General features: G+C 46.0%; 1 protein-coding gene across 2 annotated transcripts in view; it reads right to left on the bottom strand.

Annotated features, from left to right (window-relative positions):
* Nucleotides 1-642: 642 nt before the first annotated feature.
* Nucleotides 643-22,170, bottom strand: part of A4GALT (alpha 1,4-galactosyltransferase (P1PK blood group)) — a 42,527-nt gene continuing 20,999 nt past the window's right edge. Inside the window, exons 1-2 of one of the 2 annotated variants that reach the window (XM_069763028.1) lie at nucleotides 20,176-20,283; nucleotides 643-3,130 (exon numbers count right to left, since the gene is read on the bottom strand). In XM_069763028.1, the coding sequence (XP_069619129.1) occupies nucleotides 2,043-3,095 (1,053 nt within the window). In that variant the 5' untranslated portion in view covers nucleotides 3,096-3,130; nucleotides 20,176-20,283 and the 3' untranslated portion in view covers nucleotides 643-2,042. Of the gene's footprint in view, nucleotides 3,131-20,175; nucleotides 20,284-22,170 lie in introns of those variants that run through there. The other variant, XM_069763029.1, reaches the window with a different exon arrangement.

The following is a 22,170-nucleotide window of genomic DNA, read 5'->3' as shown; positions in this document are numbered from 1 at the left end:
ATGGTAGATTCTGTAGTACAGGGGTAATGGTACAATGTGATATTGTTCTGTGCCATTCACAGACCTTCATAATACATTTGGTTCTCGGTCCACAGCAAGTTATGTGCAGGGTGATTCACTATATATTGCTTTTTATGTGGTCATTACTATGTGGAATTTTGCGCAGTAACTCTGTGTATTGACTGCTATGTACATTCTGTACATTGGCCTAGGGAGGGGTTGCTCTAAGCTTTATTATAAGCTATTTGGGGTTTACATCTGTCATGTTGGATGACTTTTAATTGTTTTTATTTTGTATGTTGGTCTTGTATTCAATAAAGAGTATTTTGTATCTATTTTGGTGATCTCCAGTTTATGGTCTACAGCTTTTCTCTATATATACTCTCAATGCCCAAATATTTAGAATTGGAGGAGTTTAGGTCTAGATCTGTAAACAAGGGAAACCCCAGAGCGGGTTCCGGGTTCAGCCAGTATATTGACGATGTGATTTTTGTCCATTTCACATAAAAGAGGAATTGAGGTTGAATGCTTGAAAGGTATGACTATAAATGATGGCACATAAAGAGCAGAACCCTAAAGATGAGATAGATGATGGATGGTTAGATAGATGAGAAGTTACAATCGAAACATAACACACAAAAAAACATGAAAAAAATTGTATTTCACACCAAAAGTATTTGAGACGTTTCGGCTCAAGGTGTGAGCCTTTCTCTAGAGCTTAGATAGGTAATCGAGAGATCAATAAATATATACAAGACCGAGATATGAGAACTTTCTTGTCGTCCAGACTATAAATGCCACTATATGATCCATTGTTAACAACAACCATATTCGTAACTCCACGATGACGCCATTTACAGCTACCATAAAGTCAGAATGAGAAATTGTGCAGTAATTTAAAACTAAAAATGTTCAGCTATAAGTACAGGCGGTCATAAAAGACTTCTCTACATCTGAAGGACATCTCAACTGAAGACTTATCTACAACTGAAGGACCGCTCATCTGAAGATTTGCCTACATCTGAAGGACATCTCATCTGAAGATTTGTTTACATCTGAAGGACATCTCACATGAAGGCTTTTCTACATTTGAAGGACATCTCATCTGAAGACTTGCCTACAGCTGAAGGACATCTCATGTGAAGATTTGCCTACATCTGAAGGACATCTCATCTGAAGACTTATCTACAGCTGAAGGACATCTCATCTGAAGACTTATCTACAGCTGAAGGACAGCTCATCTGAAGACTTATCTACAGTTGAAGGACAGCTCATCTGAAGACTTGTTTACAGCTGAAGGACATCTCATGTGTAGATTCGCCTACAGCTGAAGGACATCTCATCTGAAGACTTGCCTACATCTGAAGGACATCTCATCTGAAGGATGTCCCTAAAGAAAGGACATTGGCAATACCCCACCATTTGTAAAAAAGCAAACAACTTCCTGCTGTGATATAAAGAGTCAAAGAGCAGCTACCCCACTCCAGTCACAAAAGGTGGCCATACGCATTATAAAAATGTTGGCACGACCAGTCAACATGGTGTGAGTGGACACCCATCTAGTGTGTATAGAAGTGTTCTGAGTCTTCCCTAGTGACATGTCATAGGTAAAAAGATGGGGCTGTTGATTTTCAACATACTTGATCCTTTTGTTGCAAATAGCGCTGATGCACCACCAGAAGTGTCTGACAGCTGCTGACTCCTCTTTCCCCATCAGTAGTAAGCATGAATATGCATGGGAGGCTTAGCTATTGTATTTCATGCATATCTCCTACAAAAGGGTCAATGCGAACATATCTGGGGCTTCCTTGAAAGACAAAATGACTCTGTCAAAAATAATCATCTCCACTGACAACATAGACCAATGGGCTCAAATGTGGTGGTAGAGACTATAGATCCTCAAATGTAGGGACTATAGATCAGCATGGGTTCCAGGCCCTTAAGCGCGGTTACCCAAACACTCAGAGCACCTCCCCATTAAACAATGTTGATCATTCGTAGATTGGGTTGGGTCACAATGTAACAGTTCCTTTGACCTATCCTTAAAGATACATTTTCATTAGACTGTTCGTTGAAGGACAATACTCCAACTGAAGATGTTCCAAAAAAGATCCTTTCAGCAGTTGTTGACCTTGGCTTTTTTTGTTCCAGAGATGCACCCCATAGCTGTTCCTCAAGAGTGTCTTAATCTCTTCCACCTCAATCACCTCAAAGTACTTTTTCCAGTCCTGCCAGTCAACTGGGTAGAAGGTTTCCTTGGGAAGAACATTCACCCCCCGACAACTGTTCTTGTCCCTCAGTCTACGGGTCCCACACCACTGCTTGTAGACCCGTGTCAGAAGCTGAGGACCTTGATGGCCATACAGCCAGTAGTTGTAAGTTTTCACAAAGTCTTTCATGCTGAGCTCTATGAACTTGTGCCTAGGTTGGAAGGTGAGGAAGGCTCCGTTGACTATGTACAATGATTGTAAGGCCATCGCATTTGTAATAGTTAGTAAATTTTTGAGAATAATAAAGTCGGTGTCCAGGTAAATTCCACCCCATTTCCAAAGGATGGCCAACCGGCAGGCATCTGACAGAGTCGGGTAGTCGACCAATTCTGCGTGTCTTTCAACCTTGGAGTACCATGTGCTCAGAGGGGTATCTGAAAACAGTTTCTTGAAGTCCAGGGGAACAAACTCTACATTCGAGAAGCAACTAAGAAAGGAAATGCCAAAATTTTGAGGCAGTGATTGGTTGTTGCCCTTTAACCCATTCATCATAATGGTTATTTTTGTGTGGGGATTGGCTCTGGCTGTTGATTCCACTGCACACATCACCTGGAAGGACGGACTAGTCCTTTCTGAGGTCTCCAGGAAGAAGATGCCACCACCACTGGTTATGTTGGTTGGAGATTTATCCGATTCGTTAGGGATAGAAGCTGGGCAGGTGACCTCCTTGGGTAAATGGTGAAGGTGGGCTTCTTCTTCTGTGTCAGATGTGAACTTTAAATACACGAAGAGGAACACGGAGGTAAGCAAACTGAAGGAAGCCAGTAACATCAACCATGACTTAAAATTCATTTTTACTCCTAAGGATAGATAGTTGGAAAACATAATGTTTTTGGTCAAATTGGAGATTTTTCGATTATCTAGAAGAGAGGAAAAAAAGAGGTCAACTCACTTGATGTGGTCAGAAGAACCTGATTTTCAACTTTGTAATGATGGACATCAAAGACCCTCTACTACTTTTATGGATTTCAACAGGTTTTTTTTTGGAGGGGGGTCAAGAATGTGTTTTACCATGTATTTATGTCACCTGAGGATGTATGGATATCATAGGGGCTCTGCTATCTGCCTGAACGTGAAGTTGTGAAGGGTGGCTCCTACTCTAGTGGACCTGACTCATCAAACCAACAGGCACCAGGTAGTCTTGTCTTGATGGCCCTGTGGGCCAAGGCACAATTTCTACCCTCACGATGTTTATTTCCCATCACCCAGTGACCAGTAAAATAAGGAACCAAGATCACGATCAAGTGGCCCTTTAAACATTTCCATGGCTCCAAGTCTTGATGGCAGCATTCCCATTTTTCCAAGCATGTTTTTGGGAGTGGAAGGAGATGACCTCCATATCACCTTATAGGTGGTCCTTATCTGGGGGGGGGGGAGTGAAGGTCTGTATCTTTGGTACCCTATGTTCCTAACCATAAAGGAAGTTGACCTTCAGGTCTTTGAAGTGGAGGGAGGTTATCGAGGATCACATTGCCCATGGGGAATGGTTGTAGGCCGTTGGGACTACCTTGACCAGGACCCACAGGTTCTCCATTTACCTAAACCCAATTCCTAAAAGTGTCAGTGACATAATTACCATTCTCACTCCCCCCCCACATACACCCAGGGGTAGATCTTCACGATCTGGCCTTTGACCACTTTTTGGCACGGCTTATCATTTTCAATCGGTGGTATAAGCATCAGAAGCGGAAAATGTTGACACCCCATAAACTGTTAATAGATAACTCAGGAGATGCATCTCGATAAAGATCTAAATCTACATTTCTTGGCTATGATCTAATGACGAGGGGCCGGGACTTTCTGCTTCGTGATCACATTCTTGAACTGGTGTCAAATAGGAAATTTCAGGTGAAGCAAGTAAATTCCACCACGGGACTGTAGGAGAAACAGGTTTGGCTGCAGGAAGAAGAAAATGTCATATCGGAAGTTCTAGAACGTTCATAACACAGAAAATCTTTGTTGGTGGGTAGATTGTTCTGGGAGAGATCCCTAAATCCTGTGGCTCCTATAAAACCCCTGATCTGGTGGCGCTGCACCGCATACATTGTACCAATGACCTTCACTACTGTTCCTTTAAGGATTTAGTGTGGAGAGCAAATGGGGAGAGGATGGGTGGTAGGTGCGCTGTCCCTTTAAAGTAAACCCCGGTATAACGTAGGACTCCGGGAGATCAGGTTGCTGCACAGCGATGAAATTCCCCAAACTGCCAACATACTCTGCTCTGCTACATCCACATACTCTGCTCTGCTACATCCACATACTCTGCTATGTTATATCCACATACTCTGCTCTGCTACATCCACATACTCTGCACTGCTACATCCACATACTCTGCTATGTTATATCCACATACTCTGCTCTGCTACATCCACATACTCTGCTCTGCTACATCCACATACTCTGCTATGTTATATCCACATACTCTGCTCTGCTACATCCATATACTCTGCTATGTTATATCCACATACTCTGCTATGTTATATCCACATACTCTGCTCTGCTACATCCACATACTCTGCTCTGCTCCATCCACATACTCTGCTCTGTTATATCCACATACTCTGCTCTGCTACATTCACATACTCTGCTCTGCTACATCCACATACTCTGCTCTGCTACATCCACATACTCTGCTCTGTTATATCCACATACTCTGCTCTGCTACATCCACATACTCTGCACTGCTACATCCACATACTCTGCACTGCTACATCCACATACTCTGCTACATCCACATACTCTGCACTGCTACATGCACATACTCTGCTCTGCTCCATCCACATACTCTGCTCTGTTATATCCACATACTCTGCTCTGCTACATCCACATACTCTGCTCTGCTACATTCACATACTCTGCTCTGCTACATCCACATACTTTGCTCTGTTCCATCCACATACTCTGCTCTGTTATATCCACATACTCTGCTACATCCACATACTCTGCTCTGCTCCATCCACATACTCTGCTCTGCTCCATCCACATACTCTGCTCTGTTATATCCACATACTCTGCTCTGCTACATCCACATACTCTGCTCTGTTATATCCACATACTCTGCTCTGCTCCATCCACATACTCTGCTCTGCTACATCCACATACTCAGCTCTGCTACATCCACATACTCTGCTACATCCACATACTCTGCTCTGCTACATCCACATGAAGTGCTATGCTACATCCACATACTCTGTTCTGTTATATTCACATACTCTGCTCTGCTACATCCACATTCTCTGCTCTGTTATATCCACATACTCAGCTCTGTACATCCACATAGTCTGCTCTGCTACATCCACATAGTCTGCTCTGCTACATCCACATACTTAGCTCTGCTACATCCACATACTCAATCATCTACTGATCTTTTCATCTGACTTATTTTAACTTTTGCCAACAACAACAATATTACATCAATCGTTGCTCTTGAAATTTTCTTGAAAAAAAACAAACTGGAATATTCGTCTTGTCGCTCCCGTTGGCTGCGATATCGGTGTCTGATCACTTCAGCGGTTCTATGTTTCTGGCCGAGCCGCGTGTGTAATCGTATCTCCATCACGGTGTAATACTTATAATGGCGGGTTTATAACTCATCGTCGTCTCTTTTGTAGTCTGTGACAATGGTGTCGGCATTATTTGTCTTTGACCCTTAGAAGAATTCGTCCGTCTATAGAGCCTGAAACACCGGGCTGTCATCAGCGCTAATTCTATTCACCAAGAGTTATTGGGCAATGAATGGCGGTATTGTGTGGAGTATGGCAGTATTATTTAGGAAGTTAATAACATGATTGTATGCAGAATATATAGCAAGGGGCATGTGGTCACTGTATGGCGGCATTATTTATACATTATATGGTAGCGTTACTTGTGCATTGAGTGGTGTGGAAAATATATGTTAGGCATATTTGGATAGAGCGGTGTCATTTATTCATCGTGTGACAGTATTATTTCAAAATATTGCAGGATATTATAAAGTAAGGTTATGTAGAAACAATATGATGGTATTATTTATACATTATATGGCAGTATTATTTATACATTATATGGCAGTATTATTTAGGAAATTAATGTCAGTGTTTTGTGGAGAATTTATTGTGGTATTATTAGGCAATTAATTACACTATTAGGTGACGAATATATGGATGGGGATGGACGGCATTATTTATGCATTGCATGACAGTAATACACCATGTGCAGAATTATTCGGCAAGTTGTATTTTGATCACATGATACTTTTTATACAAGTTGTCCTACTCCAAGCTGTTCAGGCTTTAGAGCCAACTACCAATTAAGTAAATCAGGTGATGTGCATCTCTGTAATGAGGAGGGGTGTTGTCTAATGACATCAGAACCCTATATAAGGTGTGCGTAATTATTAGGCAACTTCCTTTCCTTTGGCAAAATGGGTCAGAAGAGAGATTTGACGTTCTCTGAAAAGTCCAATATTGTGAGATGTCTTGCAGAGGGATGCAGCAGTCTTGAAATTGCCAAACTTTTGAAGCGTGATCACCGAACAATCAAGCGTTTCATGGCAAATAGCCAACAGGGTCGCAAGAAGCGTGTTGGGCAAAAAAAGGCGCAAAATAACTGCCCATGAATTGAGGAAAATAAAGCGTGAAGCGGCCAAGATGCCATTTGCCACCAGTTTTGCCGTATTTCAGAGCTGGAGTAACAAAAAGCACAAGGTGGGCGATACTCAGGGACACGGCCAAGGTAAGGAAGGCTGAAAAACGATCACCTCTGAACAAGAAACATAAGATTAAACGTCAAGACTGGGCCAAGAAACATGTTAAGACTGACTATTCAAAGGTTTTATGGACTGATGAAATGAGAGTGACTCTTGATGGACCGGATGGACGGGCCGGAGGCCGGATCAGTAAAGGGCAGAGAGCTCCACTCCGACTCAGACGCCAGCAAGGTGGAGGTGGGGACTGGTATGGGCTGGGATCATCAAAGATGAACTTGTGGGGCCTTTCCGGGTTGAGGATGGAGTGAAGCTCAACTCCCAGATCTACTGCCAGTTTCTGGAAGACAACTTCTTCAAGCAGTGGTACAGGAAGAAGTCGGTATCATGATTTTCATACAGGACAATGCTCCATCACATGCCTCCAACTACTCCACAGCGTGGCTGGCCAGTAAAGGTCTCAAAGAAGAACAAATAATTACATGGCCCCTTGTTCACCTGATGTGAACCCCATAGAGAACCTGTGGTCCCTCATAAAATGTGAGATCTACAGGGAGGAAAAACAGTCCACCTCTCGGAGCAGTGTCTGGAGGCTGTGGTGGCTGCTGCACGCAATGTTGGTCGTAAACAGATCAAGCCACTGACAAAATCTATGGATGGAGGCTGCTGAGTGTCATCATAAAGAAAGGGGGCTATATTGGTCACTAATTTTTTGGGGTTTTGTTTTTGCATGTCAGAAATGTTTATTTCTAAATTTTGTGCAGTTATATTGGTTAGTGGGGGCCTGGTTATGGTGACATCACTAGTACTAGGCGACGGGTGCCTGATAGGGCCAAGAGACCATAATGGTTGAAGGTAGACAGGTACTGTCCACTAACTGGCATCACAGGAGTCTACAATACTGGAATCAGTGCGTGGCCGGTATATAGGGCTACAGATCCTCACTGTGCTGTGTGGTGACATGGTGAGTATCACACTCAACAAGGACCAGAGGAAGCGAAGGAAAGAGTTGTCTCGGGAGATTAGATAGAAGACAAACATGTTAAAGGTAAAAGTTATCAGACCATCTCCAAGCAGCTTGATGTTCCTGTGCCTGCAGCTGCACATATTATTCAGAAATGTAAGATCCCTGGGACTGTAGCCGACCTCCTTGGACGTGGACGCAGGAGGAACATTGATGACAAATCAAAGAGACGGATAATACGAATGGTAACAAAAGATCCCAGAAAAACTTCTAAACAGATTAAAGGTGAACTTCAAGCTCAAGGAACATCAGTGTCAGATCGCACCATCCTTCGTTGTATGAGCCAAAGTGGACGTCATGGGAGACAACCAAGTAGGACACTGTTGGAAAAAAAAGTCATAAAAAATCGCCCTGATTTAAGATGGAGTCTTGGATCTCGCCCTGTCATGGAACTTCTTGTCGGTCCTGATTATTTAAGTCTGGGTCTTGTGTTCACCTGTGCCTGAGTATTTTGTGGCTCCGTAGCATCTGCCTGTTTGCTGGTTAACTCCCTGCTTGTGCTGCTCACTACTCGGTGGTCTGCCTCACCCCATTCAGCTACCTCTCGCCTCTGGAACTGCTGCGACGTGCAGCACACCAGTGGAAGGATTTCCTTTGTGTACCAAACTTTTCCCAGTGTTGTGCCTCTTTGCACAACCACACCAGGTGAGCAAGATTCAAGCTGTGCTTTTCCCTCCAAGAAAGATCCACTCATCTACTACGCTTAGATAGCGCTCTCCCTCTTTCTCCCCTCGTCCTCTCTTTTCCAGGACGTCATTCACATGACGCATCATCTGTGAACTAATGGACTCCTACTAACAAGTACTGTGCACACGTGTGATCAAGTCTTGCTGGACTTCATCATTTAAGTACTGTGTGCATTTGCACTGTAACCTTATTGGACTTCCTCGTTTAAGTGTCTTCTTTGCTTCCACATCATTTCCTTGCTGGACTGGATCACATTAGCGGTCGCGCCCCGCTACTCAGTTTGCTGTGATTTTCTACATAGGGCTGAGGACCTCGTTACTATTGCAGGAATATCTGTACTATGTTTTGTTCGCTATCCTGTTGGCTATTTTCTATATAGAGCTGAGGACCTCGTTACAATTGCAGAAATATGGACAAATCTGGACAAATCTGAACTCATCATCTTTCCTCCATCCCACAAATCTTCCTTACTTGACCTATCTATCGCAGTCAATGACATCATGCTTTCCCCTGTACCCGAAGTCCGCTGCCTCGGAGTAACCTTCGACTCTGCCCTGTCCTTCAAACCACACATCCAAGCTCTTTCCACCTCCTGTCGCCTCCAGCTCAAAAGTATCTCCAGGATCCGTCCTTTCCTCAACCCCCAATCTACTAAAATGCTTGTGCACGCCCTCATCATTTCCCGCCTTGACTACTGCAACATCCTTTTCTGTGGCCTCCCTGCTAACACCCTTGCACCTCTCCAGTCCATCTTTAACTCTGCTGCCCGACTAATCCATCTCTCTCCTCGCTACTCCTCCGCTTCCCCCCTCTGCAAATCTCTTCACTGGCTCCCATTCCCTCAGCGTATCCAGTTCAAATTGCTAATACTGACCTACAAAGCCATCCACAACCTGTCTCCTCCATATATCTCTGAACTAATCTCTCGATATCTTCCCTCACGTGACCTCCGGTCCTCCCAAGACCTCCTTCTCTCCTCCACACTTATTCGCTCCTCATCCAATCGCCTCCAAGACTTCTCCCGAATATCCCCCATCCTCTGGAACTCTCTGCCCCAACACGTCCGACTATCAACCACAGTCGGATCCTTCAGACGGAACCTGAAAACCCATCTCTTCAGGAAAGCCTACAGCCTGCACTGACCCTGCTGCCACCTCACCACTACCGGAGCTACCGCCTCACCAACACCGGAGCTACCGCCTCACCAATACCGGAGCTACCGCCTCACCAACACCGGAGCTACCGCCTCACCAATACCGGAGCTACCGCCTCACCAACACCGGAGCTACCGCCTCACCAATACCGGAGCTACCGCCTCACCAACACCGGAGCTCCTGCAACCCTCAACCTACTGTCTCCTTCCCCATAATCCTGTAGAATGTAAGCCCGCAAGGGCAGGGTCCTCGCCCCTCTGTATCAGTCCGTCATTGTTAGTTTGTTTACTGTATGTGATATTTGTAACTTGTATGTAACCCCTTCTCATGTACAGCACCATGGAATCAATGGTGCTATATAAATAAATAATAATAATAATAATAATAAAATATCTGTGTTAGTTCTGTTTACATTTCTGTTTTTGAGTAAATACATCTATTGCTGCAACTTTGCTCTCAGACTGGCTTTATCCCATGCTATCAGATTCCGTAGTACCCATATAATTATTACACATACCAATAAAAGAACACTGTCCCTACTGTGAAACATGGAGGAGGCTCTGTTATGTTCTGGGGCTGATTTGCTGCATCTGGCACAGGGTGTCTTGAATCTGTGCAGGGTACAATGAAATCTCAAGAATATCAAGGGATAGTGGAGAGAAATGTGCTGCCCAGTGTCAGAAAGCTTGGTCTCAGTTGCAGCAGGATAATGACCCAAAACACACAGCTAAAAGCACCCAAGAATGGCTAAAAGGAAACATTGGATTTTTCTGAAGCGGCTTCTATGAGCCCTGACCAAAATCCTATTGAGCATCTTTGGAAAGAGCTGAAACAAAAGGCGACCTTCAAACACGAGACAACGGGAGCAGGTCGCTCTTGAGGAGCTGCCAAAATACCTGTCGAGAGGTGCAGAAGTCTCATTGACAGTTATAGGAATCGTGTGATTGCCTCAGAAGGTCGTGCAATAAAATATTACGTTAAGGTCCCATCATTTCTGTCCAGGCCGATTTCATGAGTTTTACTTTTTTTTTCAGTTCTGTGGAAGCATGGCTGAAAAGCAACGTCTGACTTTCACTTGTTCATTTTCATAGATCTTTTTATTTTTACTTTCGTCAGATTCAAGTTATTTCTGTGACCATTGTGGGGTTTTCTGTCATTGAACGAGAGGTGCCAACAACTTTGACCACGTGTGTATATCCTCCTGACATATCTACTGTTAGGAGTCGAGTTTCCTCTGCTGCACAGGGGGAATCTCGATCCGTGTCTGCTGCGGTCTCCCATTCTGCTTCGGCCGCAGTGGGCTCTGCTCAGCGGAGGCGCCGCTCCCAGCGTCTCGCTGGGACTGATTCTGTGCAGAGGGTTACTGCTGCCTTTTCTGGCTCTCCTGTTGTACCCTGCACTGATCTGCGGCGAGCGAGCTTCTCTGGGACTAAGTCCTTATTTGCACACACTGAGCATGCCCAGGGCAAGATCTCCCGTTGGAGATCGAGGGTCACATGCTCAGGTACTGCAGCACATCCCATTGGTCCTCTTGGCAGGTCCTGAAAGGGCAAAACTTCTGTAGCAGCTTCCTGTGCTGCAACTATATAAACTGCGCATGACCGCACGGCCATGCGCTAGTATTGTCTTGATAATGTGTGTGTGTAGATGGATGTATGTCGATGGATGAAAGCTCCTAAGTATCCCTCCCTAGTGTTGTTGACTGCTCGCGGATGATGGTAGCTATCTAGCGCCTGACTAGCCATCTGCACATAACACACATCACAGCGTCCAGTTGCTGTGTCCGCCAGTACGGCGCCGTGCGCTTCCTCTGCGCTTTCCTTACCCAAGCCTGGGTGGTTAGTGGTGTCCGTCAGTGCGGCACCGCACGCACTCTCGTGCCTTTATATTCTATTTATTAGTTTCCTTACACACCCAGTTGCGGTGTTGTGCCAGCAAGTGTCTAATCGGACTTCAATCCTGAGTAGGGGTTGAGTTCGCTGACTTCTTGCTCGCGCTCTATGTGCGGTACTGCGGTCCTGAGACGCAACAGGATCGCTTCCTTCACGCAGGGTGAAGTTAACCCATGTGTGTATACATAGTACCGCCATATAGTCCGTCTTACTAGCAGCAGGGTCTTTACCTGCACGGTGGACCTCAGACTGCGAACGCACCTAGTTTCATATCATCTATACTTGGTGCGTTCCGCCGGTCCTTAACATAATACTAGCGCCAAGGTCTGGCTAGTAATGACGGACGATCAGCGTCTACAGCGGTACATCCAGCAGCTGGAGGGAAGGTTGGCGGCTCTAGAGCGTTCAACCTCAGCTGTGGATGTTACTGCTGTCGCTGTTCAGGCTGCAAGTGTGGCTGCAGCTACCTTGTCCACTGCCGCCCCTGCACCGACGCTATCTCGCCTCCCGCTACCAGAGAAATTTTCTGGTGACAGTAAGTCCTGTAGGGGTTTCGTGAGTCAGTGCTCTATACATCTCGAGCTTCTGGCCTCTCGTTTCCCTACAGAGCGGGCTAAGGTGGGCTTTATAATTTCCTTATTGTCGGACAGGGCGCTGCAGTGGGCTACGCCGCTGTGGGAGCGTGGCGATCATGTGGTGCAGAGTGCTCCGTTATTCCTGAGCACTCTGAAACAGGTCTTTCTAGGACCTCGTGTCACCCATGATACGGCGCTCCAACTGTTGGCACTGACTCAGGGCTCGTCCTTGGTCAGCCTTTTTGCCGTTCACTTCCGCACTCTAGCATCTGAGCTGGAGTGGTCGGATAAAGCCCTTATCCCTATATTTTGGAGGGGGCTGGCTGACCACGTTAAGGATGCTCTGGCCGCTAGGGAGATTCCCGCCACACTGGAAGAGTTAATAACAGTATCTACTCGCATTGACCTCCGTTTTCACGAGCGGAGGTTAGAGCGAGCCCAGTGTAGGCAGAGGTTTCGGCTGGCTCCTACCTTCGCCAAACCTTTGGAATCTCCAGTCCAGGCTCCTGAGTTCCAGGAACCTAAGGTGGTGTCACGAGCGGGATCTAAGTCCCAGACCGCTCGTGCACTACAGGGTTGCCATGTATGCCAACAGTCAGGACATCTTGCCACCAGATGTCATCAGCGGTCGAGGAAACGTCAGCGTCTAGTGGTAGTAGGTGGAGGTGCACTAGACACTGCGAAGTTTGCCTCCAAATTGTCCTTTAAGGGGACAATTACCTTTGGCTCATCCTCCCACTCGGTAGACCTCTGCGTGGATTCTGGGGCGGAGGGCAATTTTATGTCTTCTGCCTTCGCCCAACGTCACGCAATACCCCTGGTTATGCTACCTCAACCAGTAACGGTACGAGTGGTGAATGGGTCGACACTCCCCGCACAGATAACACATCAGACCATCCCTTTTACTCTGTCCATGTCGCCATCCCATCAGGAGATTATTTCTCTGCTCATCATTCCGGAGGGTATTGATGAGGTCCTGTTGGGGATACCTTGGCTACGGTACCACTCTCCTCACATCGAGTGGTCCTCAGGCAGAATTCTGGGATGGGGTGAATCATGTGGGGGTAGGTGTCACCGAGAGTGCGTTCAGGTTGCTACTACTGAGGTACCCGCAGATCTATCCTCTCTCCCCAAGCAATATTGGTCTTACGCAGACGTATTCTCCAAAAAGGCGGCGGAGACCCTTCCGCCCCATCGCCCCTATGACTGTCCTATCGATCTCTTGCCTGGTGCGGAGCCTCCCCGGGGTCGAGTTTATCCATTATCTCTCCCGGAGACGGAGGCCATGTCTCAGTACATTCAAGAGAATCTGGCAAGAGGGTTTATCAGGAAGTCAGTGTCACCTGCTGGGGCAGGGTTCTTCTTCGTGCAGAAGAAGAATGGGGAACTACGTCCATGCATAGACTACAGGGGTCTTAACGCTATCACCGTTAAGAACAAGTATCCTTTGCCCTTGATATCCGAGCTCTTCGATAGGCTTCGGGGAGCAAGGGTATTTACTAAACTAGATCTGCGGGGTGCTTACAACCTGATTCGCATCCGTGAGGGGGATGAATGGAAAACGGCGTTTAACACCAGAGATGGGCACTATGAGTATCTGGTGATGCCCTTCGGGCTCTGTAATGCCCCAGCCGTTTTTCAAGACTTTGTCAACGACATCTTCCGGGATATGCTTTCCACCTCAGTTGTAGTCTATCTGGATGATATTCTCATCTTTTTTTCCAGATATTGACTCCCACCGGAGAGATGTTGGCAGAGTCTTCGACCTCCTACGGGCAAACTCTCTTTACGCTAAGTTGGAGAAGTGTATGTTTGAGCAGGAGTCTTTACCGTTCCTGGGCTATATCATCTCCGCCCAGGGATTGGCTATGGATCCTGCCAAACTACAGGCTGTGATGGACTGGCAAGAGCCCCATTCTCTTAAAGCGGTGCAGCGCTTTATGGGGTTCATTAACTATTACCGCCAGTTCATTCCCCACTTCTCAACTCTGGTAGCTCCCTTGGTAGCCCTCACCAAGAAGGGAGCGAATCCTAAATTGTAGTTGGAAGAGGTCTCCAAGGCCTTCACTTCTATTAAGTCCCACTTTGCTAGCGCTCCCATCTTACATCGTCCCGATGTGGATAAGCCGTTCCTAATGGAGGTGGATGCCTCATCCGTTGGTGCTGGAGCAGTCCTCTATCAGAAGGATGCTCAAGGTCGGAAGCATCCATGCTTCTTCTTCTCTAAGACCTTCTCGCCAGCGGAGAGAAACTACTCCATCGGGGATAGGGAGCTGCTAGCAATGAAGTTGGCCTTTTCAGAGTGGAGACATCTTCTGGAAGGTGCGCGGTTTCCCTTCCAGGTTTACACGGACCACAAAAATTTGGTCTACTTACAAACAGCCCAGTGGCTAAATTCTCGCCAAGCCAGATGGTCCTTGTTCTTTTCCCGGTTCCACTTTTCTCTTCATTTTCTCGCCGGGGAGAAGAATATTCGTGCTGACGCTCTCTCTCGCTCCCTTATGTCAACTGAAGAGGAGGAAGAGGAGCCTCGGCTTATTGTCCCTTCTGAGAGCCTGAGAACCGTAGCGCCGGTTTTGCTGGAGTCTGTGCCTCCGGGCAAGACTTTTGTGCCCATTAATTTGCGACCGGAGGTTCTCTCTTGGGCTCATTCGTCCAGGGTGGGTGGACACTTTGGGACAAAGAGGACATCTGAGCTACTGGCGAGGACATACTGGTGGCCGCATATGGTCCGGGATGTCAGGGATTATATTCTGGCGTGTGTCTCCTGCGCCAAAAATAAATCTCCGCGTCAAAGGCCAGCTGGGTTGCTCTATCCCTTGCCGGTGGCAGATAGGCCCTGGGAGATGGTCGGGATGGACTTTGTCGTGGGTTTGCCCAAGTCTCGCGGCTGTACCATCATTTGGGTCATCACCGATCATTTCTCGAAAATGGTGCATTTGGTGCCGCTACCACGGTTACCTTCTGCACGGGCCTTGGCTGCGTTGTTCATTAAGCACATCTTCCGCCTACATGGTATGCCTGACAAAATTGTCAGTGACCGGGGTCCCCAGTTTGCGTCTCGGTTCTGGAGAGAGCTGTGTCGTCTTCTCAGTATTGAGTTGAATCTCTCTTCCGCTTATCATCCCGAGACGAATGGGTTGGTAGAGAGGGCCAACCAGACCTTGGTCACATACCTGCGACATTTTGTTTCAGCCAGGCAGGATGACTGGGCATCCTTGCTATCATGGGCAGAGTTTGCGCTGAACAACGCCGTAGCCGACTCCACTGGACAAACTCCATTCCTCCTCAACTATGGTCAGCATCCACGGGTACCTGTGCCTATGCCCGTGTCTTCCGCAGACTCCAGGGTGGCAGACTGGGCTGTGGAGGCACGAGATATTTGGAACCGCACTCAGGATGCCATTCGGGCCTCTAAGGAGAGAATGAGGTCCTCCGCTGATGCTCATCGGCGTCCCGCCCCGACCTTTGCTCCTGGCGACTTGGTGTGGCTCTCCGCCCATAACATCAGGCTGCGAGTTGAGTCCACTAAATTTGCTCCTCGCTACTTGGGTCCCTTCAAGGTCCTCGAACAGGTTAATCCTGTGGTCTACCGTCTGGCCCTTCCTCCACGCCTTGGTATCACCGACACCTTTCATGTGTCCCTCCTTAAGCCCGTATACATGTCCCGGTTTTCTGAGTCATCTGCCGGGACATCGGGTTCGTCTACGGACGATTTCGAGGTGAACGCTATCTTGGGGTGCAAGGTGGTACGTGGCAAAAAAATTTTTTGGGTGGACTGGAAGGGTTACGGTCCTGAGGATAGGTCCTGGGAGCCTGCTGAGCACATTCGGGCTCCGCAGCTTATTGCTGCCTTCGAACGTAGCGAGACCCAAGGAGGGGGGGGCCCTAGGAGGGGGGGTAATGTTAGGAGTCGAGTTTCCTCTGCTGCACAGGGGGAATCTCGATCCCTGTCTGCTGCGGTCTCCCATTCTGCTTCGGCCGCAGTGGGCTCTGCTCAGCGGAGGCGTCGCTCACAGCGTCTCGCTGGGACTGATTCTGTGCAGAGGGTTACTGCTGCCTTTTCTGGCTCTCCTGTTGTACCCTGCACTGATCTGCGGCGAGTGAGCTTCTCTGGGACTAAGTCCTTATTTACACACACTGAGCATGCCCAGGGCAAGATCTCCCGTTGGAGATCGAGGGTCACATGCTCAGGTACTGCAGCACATCCCATTGGTCCTCTTGGCAGGTCCTGAAAGGGCAAAACTTCTGTAGCAGCTTCCTGTGCTGCAACTATATAAACTGCGCATGACCGCACGGCCATGCGCTAGTATTCTCTTGATAATGTGTGTGTGTAGATGGATGTATGTCGATGGATGAAAGCTCCTAAGTATCCCTCCCTAGTGTTGTTGACTGCTCGCGGATGATGGTAGCTATCTAGCGCCCGACTAGCCATCTGCACGTAACACACATCACAGCATCCAGTTGCTGTGTCCGCCAGTACGGCGCCGTGCGCTTCCTCTGCGCTTTCCTTACCCAAGCCTGGGTGGTTAGTGGTGTCCGTCAGTGCGGCACCGCACGCACTCTCGTGCCTTTATATTCTATTTATTAGTTTCCTTACACACCCAGTTGCGGTGTTGTGCCAGCAAGTGTCTAATCGGACTTCAATCCTGAGTAGGGGTTGAGTTCGCTGACTTCTTGCTCGCGCTCTATGTGCGGTACTGCGGTCCTGAGACGCAACAGCATCGCTTCCTTCACGCAGGGTGAAGTTAACCCATGTGTGTATACTTAGTACCGCCATATAGTCCGTCTTACTAGCAGCAGGGTCTTTACCTGCACGGTGGACCTCGGACTGCGAACGCACCTAGTTTCATATCATCTATACTTGGTGCGTTCCGCCGGTCCTTAACATCTACTGTGTATTTTAGACGTTCAAAGAGGGGGAAAAGAAGCAAAGAAAATTTGTAAAAAAACCAGTTATTTTATAATGAATGTTTAAAATTATAAATATATATAAATATATGGACAATAGATGGAGGCCTGATGCGATCGCATCGGGAGGGCGGTAATGTCGCAATGTGGGCAGGCTTTGCAGCGTTGAGAATCTCTCCTCCATGTCCTCACCCACCTATCCACTCTCTCTTTCGCCATGTGCTGACTTCTCCCGTCTGTGCTCTCTTCTTTGATCTGTCTACCTACCCCATGTGCTGCCTGACCGTGTACTGAACATACCACAGCTCCTGGGCAGGGGACGAAGCAAAAGACAATACTGACATTACAGCAGGAGATCGCAGAGGATATATTTTGTGAGGTAAAATATTGTTTAAAAATAGTCAGTGAAATATTTTACCTCACAAAATTAATCCTCTGTGATCCCCTGCTGTAATGTCAGTATTGTCTTTTGCTTCCTCCCATGCCCAGGAGATGTGGTATGCTCCGTACACGGTCAGACACAGTCACCCCTGTGTCTGACCGTGTACAGAACATACCACATCTCCTGGGCATGGGAGGAAGCAAAAGACAATACTGACATTACAGCAGGAGATTGCAGAGGATACATTTTGTGAGGTAAAATATTGTTTAAAAACAGTCAGTGAAATATTTTACCTCACAAAATGAATCCACTGTGATCCCCTGCTGTAATGTCAATATTGTATTTTGCTTCCTCCCCTGCCCAGGAGATGTGGTATGTTCTGCACACGGTCAGACACACTCACCCCTGTGTCTGACCATGTACAGAACATACCACAGCTCCTGGGCAGGGGAGGAAGCAAAAGACAATACTGACATTACAGCAGGACGTCGCAGAGGATATATTTTGTGAGGTAAAATATTGTTTAAAAACAGTTAGTGAAATATTTTACCTCACAAAATGAATCCTCTGTGATCTCCTGCTGTAATGTCAGTATTGTCTTTTGCTTCCTCCCCTGCCCAGTAGATGTGGTATGCTCCGTATACACGGTCAGACACACTCACCCCTGTGTCTGACCGTGTACAGAACATACCGCAGCTCCTGAACAGGGGAGGAAGCTGTGGTACGCTTCGTACACAGTCACACACATTCACCCCTACAGCAACCCTCATAACATACATAACTATTCTGCTCGTTATTATATCCATGTTGACATAGGGCATTTACTACCGTCTCACTTCATTATCTTCTACTACTGGACATTCCATCCTCCTATGGCTCTATGAATAATCTTCAACTTCCTCTAATACAAAAGCGAGTACACCTTACTTTTTGTCATTCACAAGATATGGATGATGTATATAGATACGGCATTATTTATATATTGTATGGCAGTATTATTTAGGCAATGAATGACGATGTTGTGTGGAGGATATGTTGCAGTATTATTTATCTATATGGATGATGAATATAGATATGGCATTATTTATATATTGTATGGCAGTATTATTTAGGCAATGAATGACGGTGTTGTGTGGAGGATATGTTGCAGTATTATTTATCTATATGGATGATGAATATAGATATGGCATTATTTATATATTGTATGGCAGTATTATTTAGGCAATGAATGACGATGTTGTGTGGAGGATATGTTGCAGTATTATTTATCTATATGGATGATGAATATACATATGGCATTATTTATATATTGTATGGCAGTATTATTTAGGCAATGAATGACGGTGTTGTGTGGAGGATATGTTGCAGTATTATTTATCTATATGGATGATGAATATAGATATGGCATTATTTATATATTGTATGGCAGTATTATTTAGGCAATGAATGACGATGTGTGGAGTATATGTTGCAGTATTATTTATCTATATGGATGATGAATATAGATATGGCATTATTTATATATTGTATGGCAGTATTATTTAGGCAATGAATGACGGTGTTGTGTGGAGGATACATTGCAGTATTATTTATCTATATGGATGATGAATATAGATACGGCATTATTTATATATTGTATGGCAGTATTATTTAGGCAATGAATGACGGTGTTGTGTGGAGGATATGTTGCAGTATTATTTATCTATATGGATGATGAATATAGATACGGCATTATTTATATATTGTATGGCAGTATTATTTAGGCAATGAATGACCGTGTTGTGTGGAGGATATGTTGCAGTATTATTTATCTATATGGATGATGAATATAGATATGGCATTATTTATATATTGTATGGCAGTATTATTTAGGCAATGAATGACGGTGTTGTGTGGAGGATATGTTGCAGTATTATTTATCTATATGGATGATGAATATAGATATGGCATTATTTATATATTGTATGGCAGTATTATTTAGGCAATGAATGATGGTGTTGTGTGGAGGATACATTGCAGTATTATTTATCCATATGGATGGTGAATGTCGATACGGCATTATTTATACATAGTAACATAGTTATTAAGGTTGAAGGAAGACTTTAAGTCCATCTAGTTCACCCCATAGCCTAACCTAACACGTTATTATTTATACATAGTATGGCAGTATTATTTGAGAAGCGCATGAGATTATTGCAAGATTCCCGTGATCTTCCCATGTTACCCACCCACATAGGGTACTTGTGAAGGAAAGCTCGGGCCGGCCTTGATAAACAACAATTTTAGTGGTTTGCGGGTGACACAAGACTAAAGGAATGCAGCAGAGCCGAGTTTGTCAGATCTAGCAGAGCCGACTTTGACGAGAGCCGACTTTGCCGAGAGTCGTAATGGTGTTTGTCAGTTTTTTCAGATAAATAGCAGAGCTGTCAGGATAAAGGAAGGGATTTTCTCCAGATGTAGCAGAGCTGAGTTTGTCAGGTGGAGGGGAAGCGACTTTGTCCTTTTCTCCAGATTTTTCTCTTCACTCGGGTCAGAAAAGAAGAAGCGATTAAATGACGCCTTCAGCTCTGCTACATCGGTGCAGATAGAATCCTACCTGATCTACGGTTCCTGTCATTGATCCAGAGGGTCGTGTCCACGCCGAGATCATTGCGCGATGTGAGCGCAGATCCCAGATGTTGGACGACGTCCCTTTATCTGACACCTCCCAGGCAGGTTGTATGGAGGGAGGTGTCAGGTGCGGAGCGACTCTGCGCCTCAGATTGGCAAAAACACAAAACAATGTTCTTCGTAAAATAATCTCCGCAATCTTACGAGCTCCGATAAGGGTCAGCAGGTAGGACGGCAGCACCTTGCTGACTGTTTCCCTCGTAGATAGCCAAGGTCATGGCCAACAGTCAGCAATAAAGACCCCTGGGGAATGGGGTAATAATAATTGGAGGCAAAAGGAAATTAATAGAAGTTTCCCCCATGGACCACTCAGGGGAAAGGATGTGCTAGAAAAAAAAAACTATTCATGGTGCACCGGCCCTTTAATTCAATTCGGAATGGAACTAGAAGTTTAAAATGAAAACAAATAACTGTTACATTGTATCAAAACATTACTGGCTACTTAAAGGGACATGAACATAGAATCGATCAGACCATAGTTCTAATTTCTGACTGCGGCCACATTCTTATTTATAGCCAGTCCTGACCTAAGATTTTACACAGCTGAGGGTTTGTTACAGCTGTATTCTTTCTATGTTATCATCAGGACAACGTTCTCTCCTGTGTTTGTTACAATGTATCAGTGCAGGGGATAATGTATTATATATATATATATACGCAATCATACTGTTGCCCTAACACGGGATAGTTTACACTGGAAACAAAAGTAGCAAACCCTCAGCTGTGAGAAGTGTTGGATCACGTCAGATATCTAGTTTTTTGGGTGTAAACTGGGTCATCCACATTCACTGTCAACAAACAAAACTTACACATGGAAACATTGGGACATAAAGTCTAGTAAAAAATGTCTTCTGGGTACAAGCGCAGAAAGCGCGACTCGGCAGGAGGCTACGCCAAACACGTCGGGGAACTAACCACAGATACTTCCCCCACATCATATCGATCCTACAAGAACTGTGTACGGATGACGAGAAGGAGTGATGGAGGCGACGGAAAGTGATCAGTTACTGAAGGAATTTAAATTTCTTTTTTGTTACGGTAATTCACTTTTCGTTTTCTAAAAATAAATAACATTTACATTTTTGCTTTACAACATTTTCCCACATGAGCCTAAAAGATCCTGTCTGCAGCCACCACTAGGGGGAGCTCCCTGTATACAGAGATACATGATAAGATCCTGTCTGCAGTCACCACTAGGGGGAGCTCCCTGTATACAGAGATACATGATAAGATCCTGTCTGCAGCCACCACTAGGGGGAGCTCCCTGTATACAGAGATACATGATAAGATCCTGTCTGCAGCCACCACTAGGGGGAGCTCCCTGTATACAGAGATACATGATAAGATCCTGTCTGCAGCCACCACTAGGGGGAGCTCCCTGTATACAGAGATACATGATAAGATCCTGTCTGCAGCCACCACTAAGGGGAGCTCCCTGTATACAGAGATACATGATAAGATCCTGTCTGCAGTCACCACTAGGGGGAGCTCCCTGTATACAGAGATACATGATAAGATCCTGTCTGCAGCCACCACTAGGGGGAGCTCCCTGTATACAGAGATACATGATAAGATCCTGTCTGCAGCCACCACTAGGGGGAGCTCCCTGTATACAGAGATACATGATAAGATCCTGTCTGCAGTCACCACTAGGGGGAGCTCCCTGTATACAGAGATACATGATAAGATCCTGTCTGCAGCCACCACTAGGGGGAGCTCCCTGTATACAGAGATACATGATAAGATCCTGCCTGCAGCCACCACTAGGGGGAGCTCCCTGTATACAGAGATACATGATAAGATCCTGCCTGCAGCCACCACTAGGGGGAGCTCCCTGTATACAGAGATACATGATAAGATCCTGTCTGCAGCCACCACTAGGGGGAGCTCCCTGTATACAGAGATACATGATAAGATCCTG

Source organism: Ranitomeya imitator, chromosome 4 (assembly GCF_032444005.1).
Source record: "Ranitomeya imitator isolate aRanImi1 chromosome 4, aRanImi1.pri, whole genome shotgun sequence".
NCBI lineage: Eukaryota > Metazoa > Chordata > Amphibia > Anura > Dendrobatidae > Ranitomeya > Ranitomeya imitator.
This window is presented reverse-complemented; position numbering and strand designations above follow the sequence as displayed.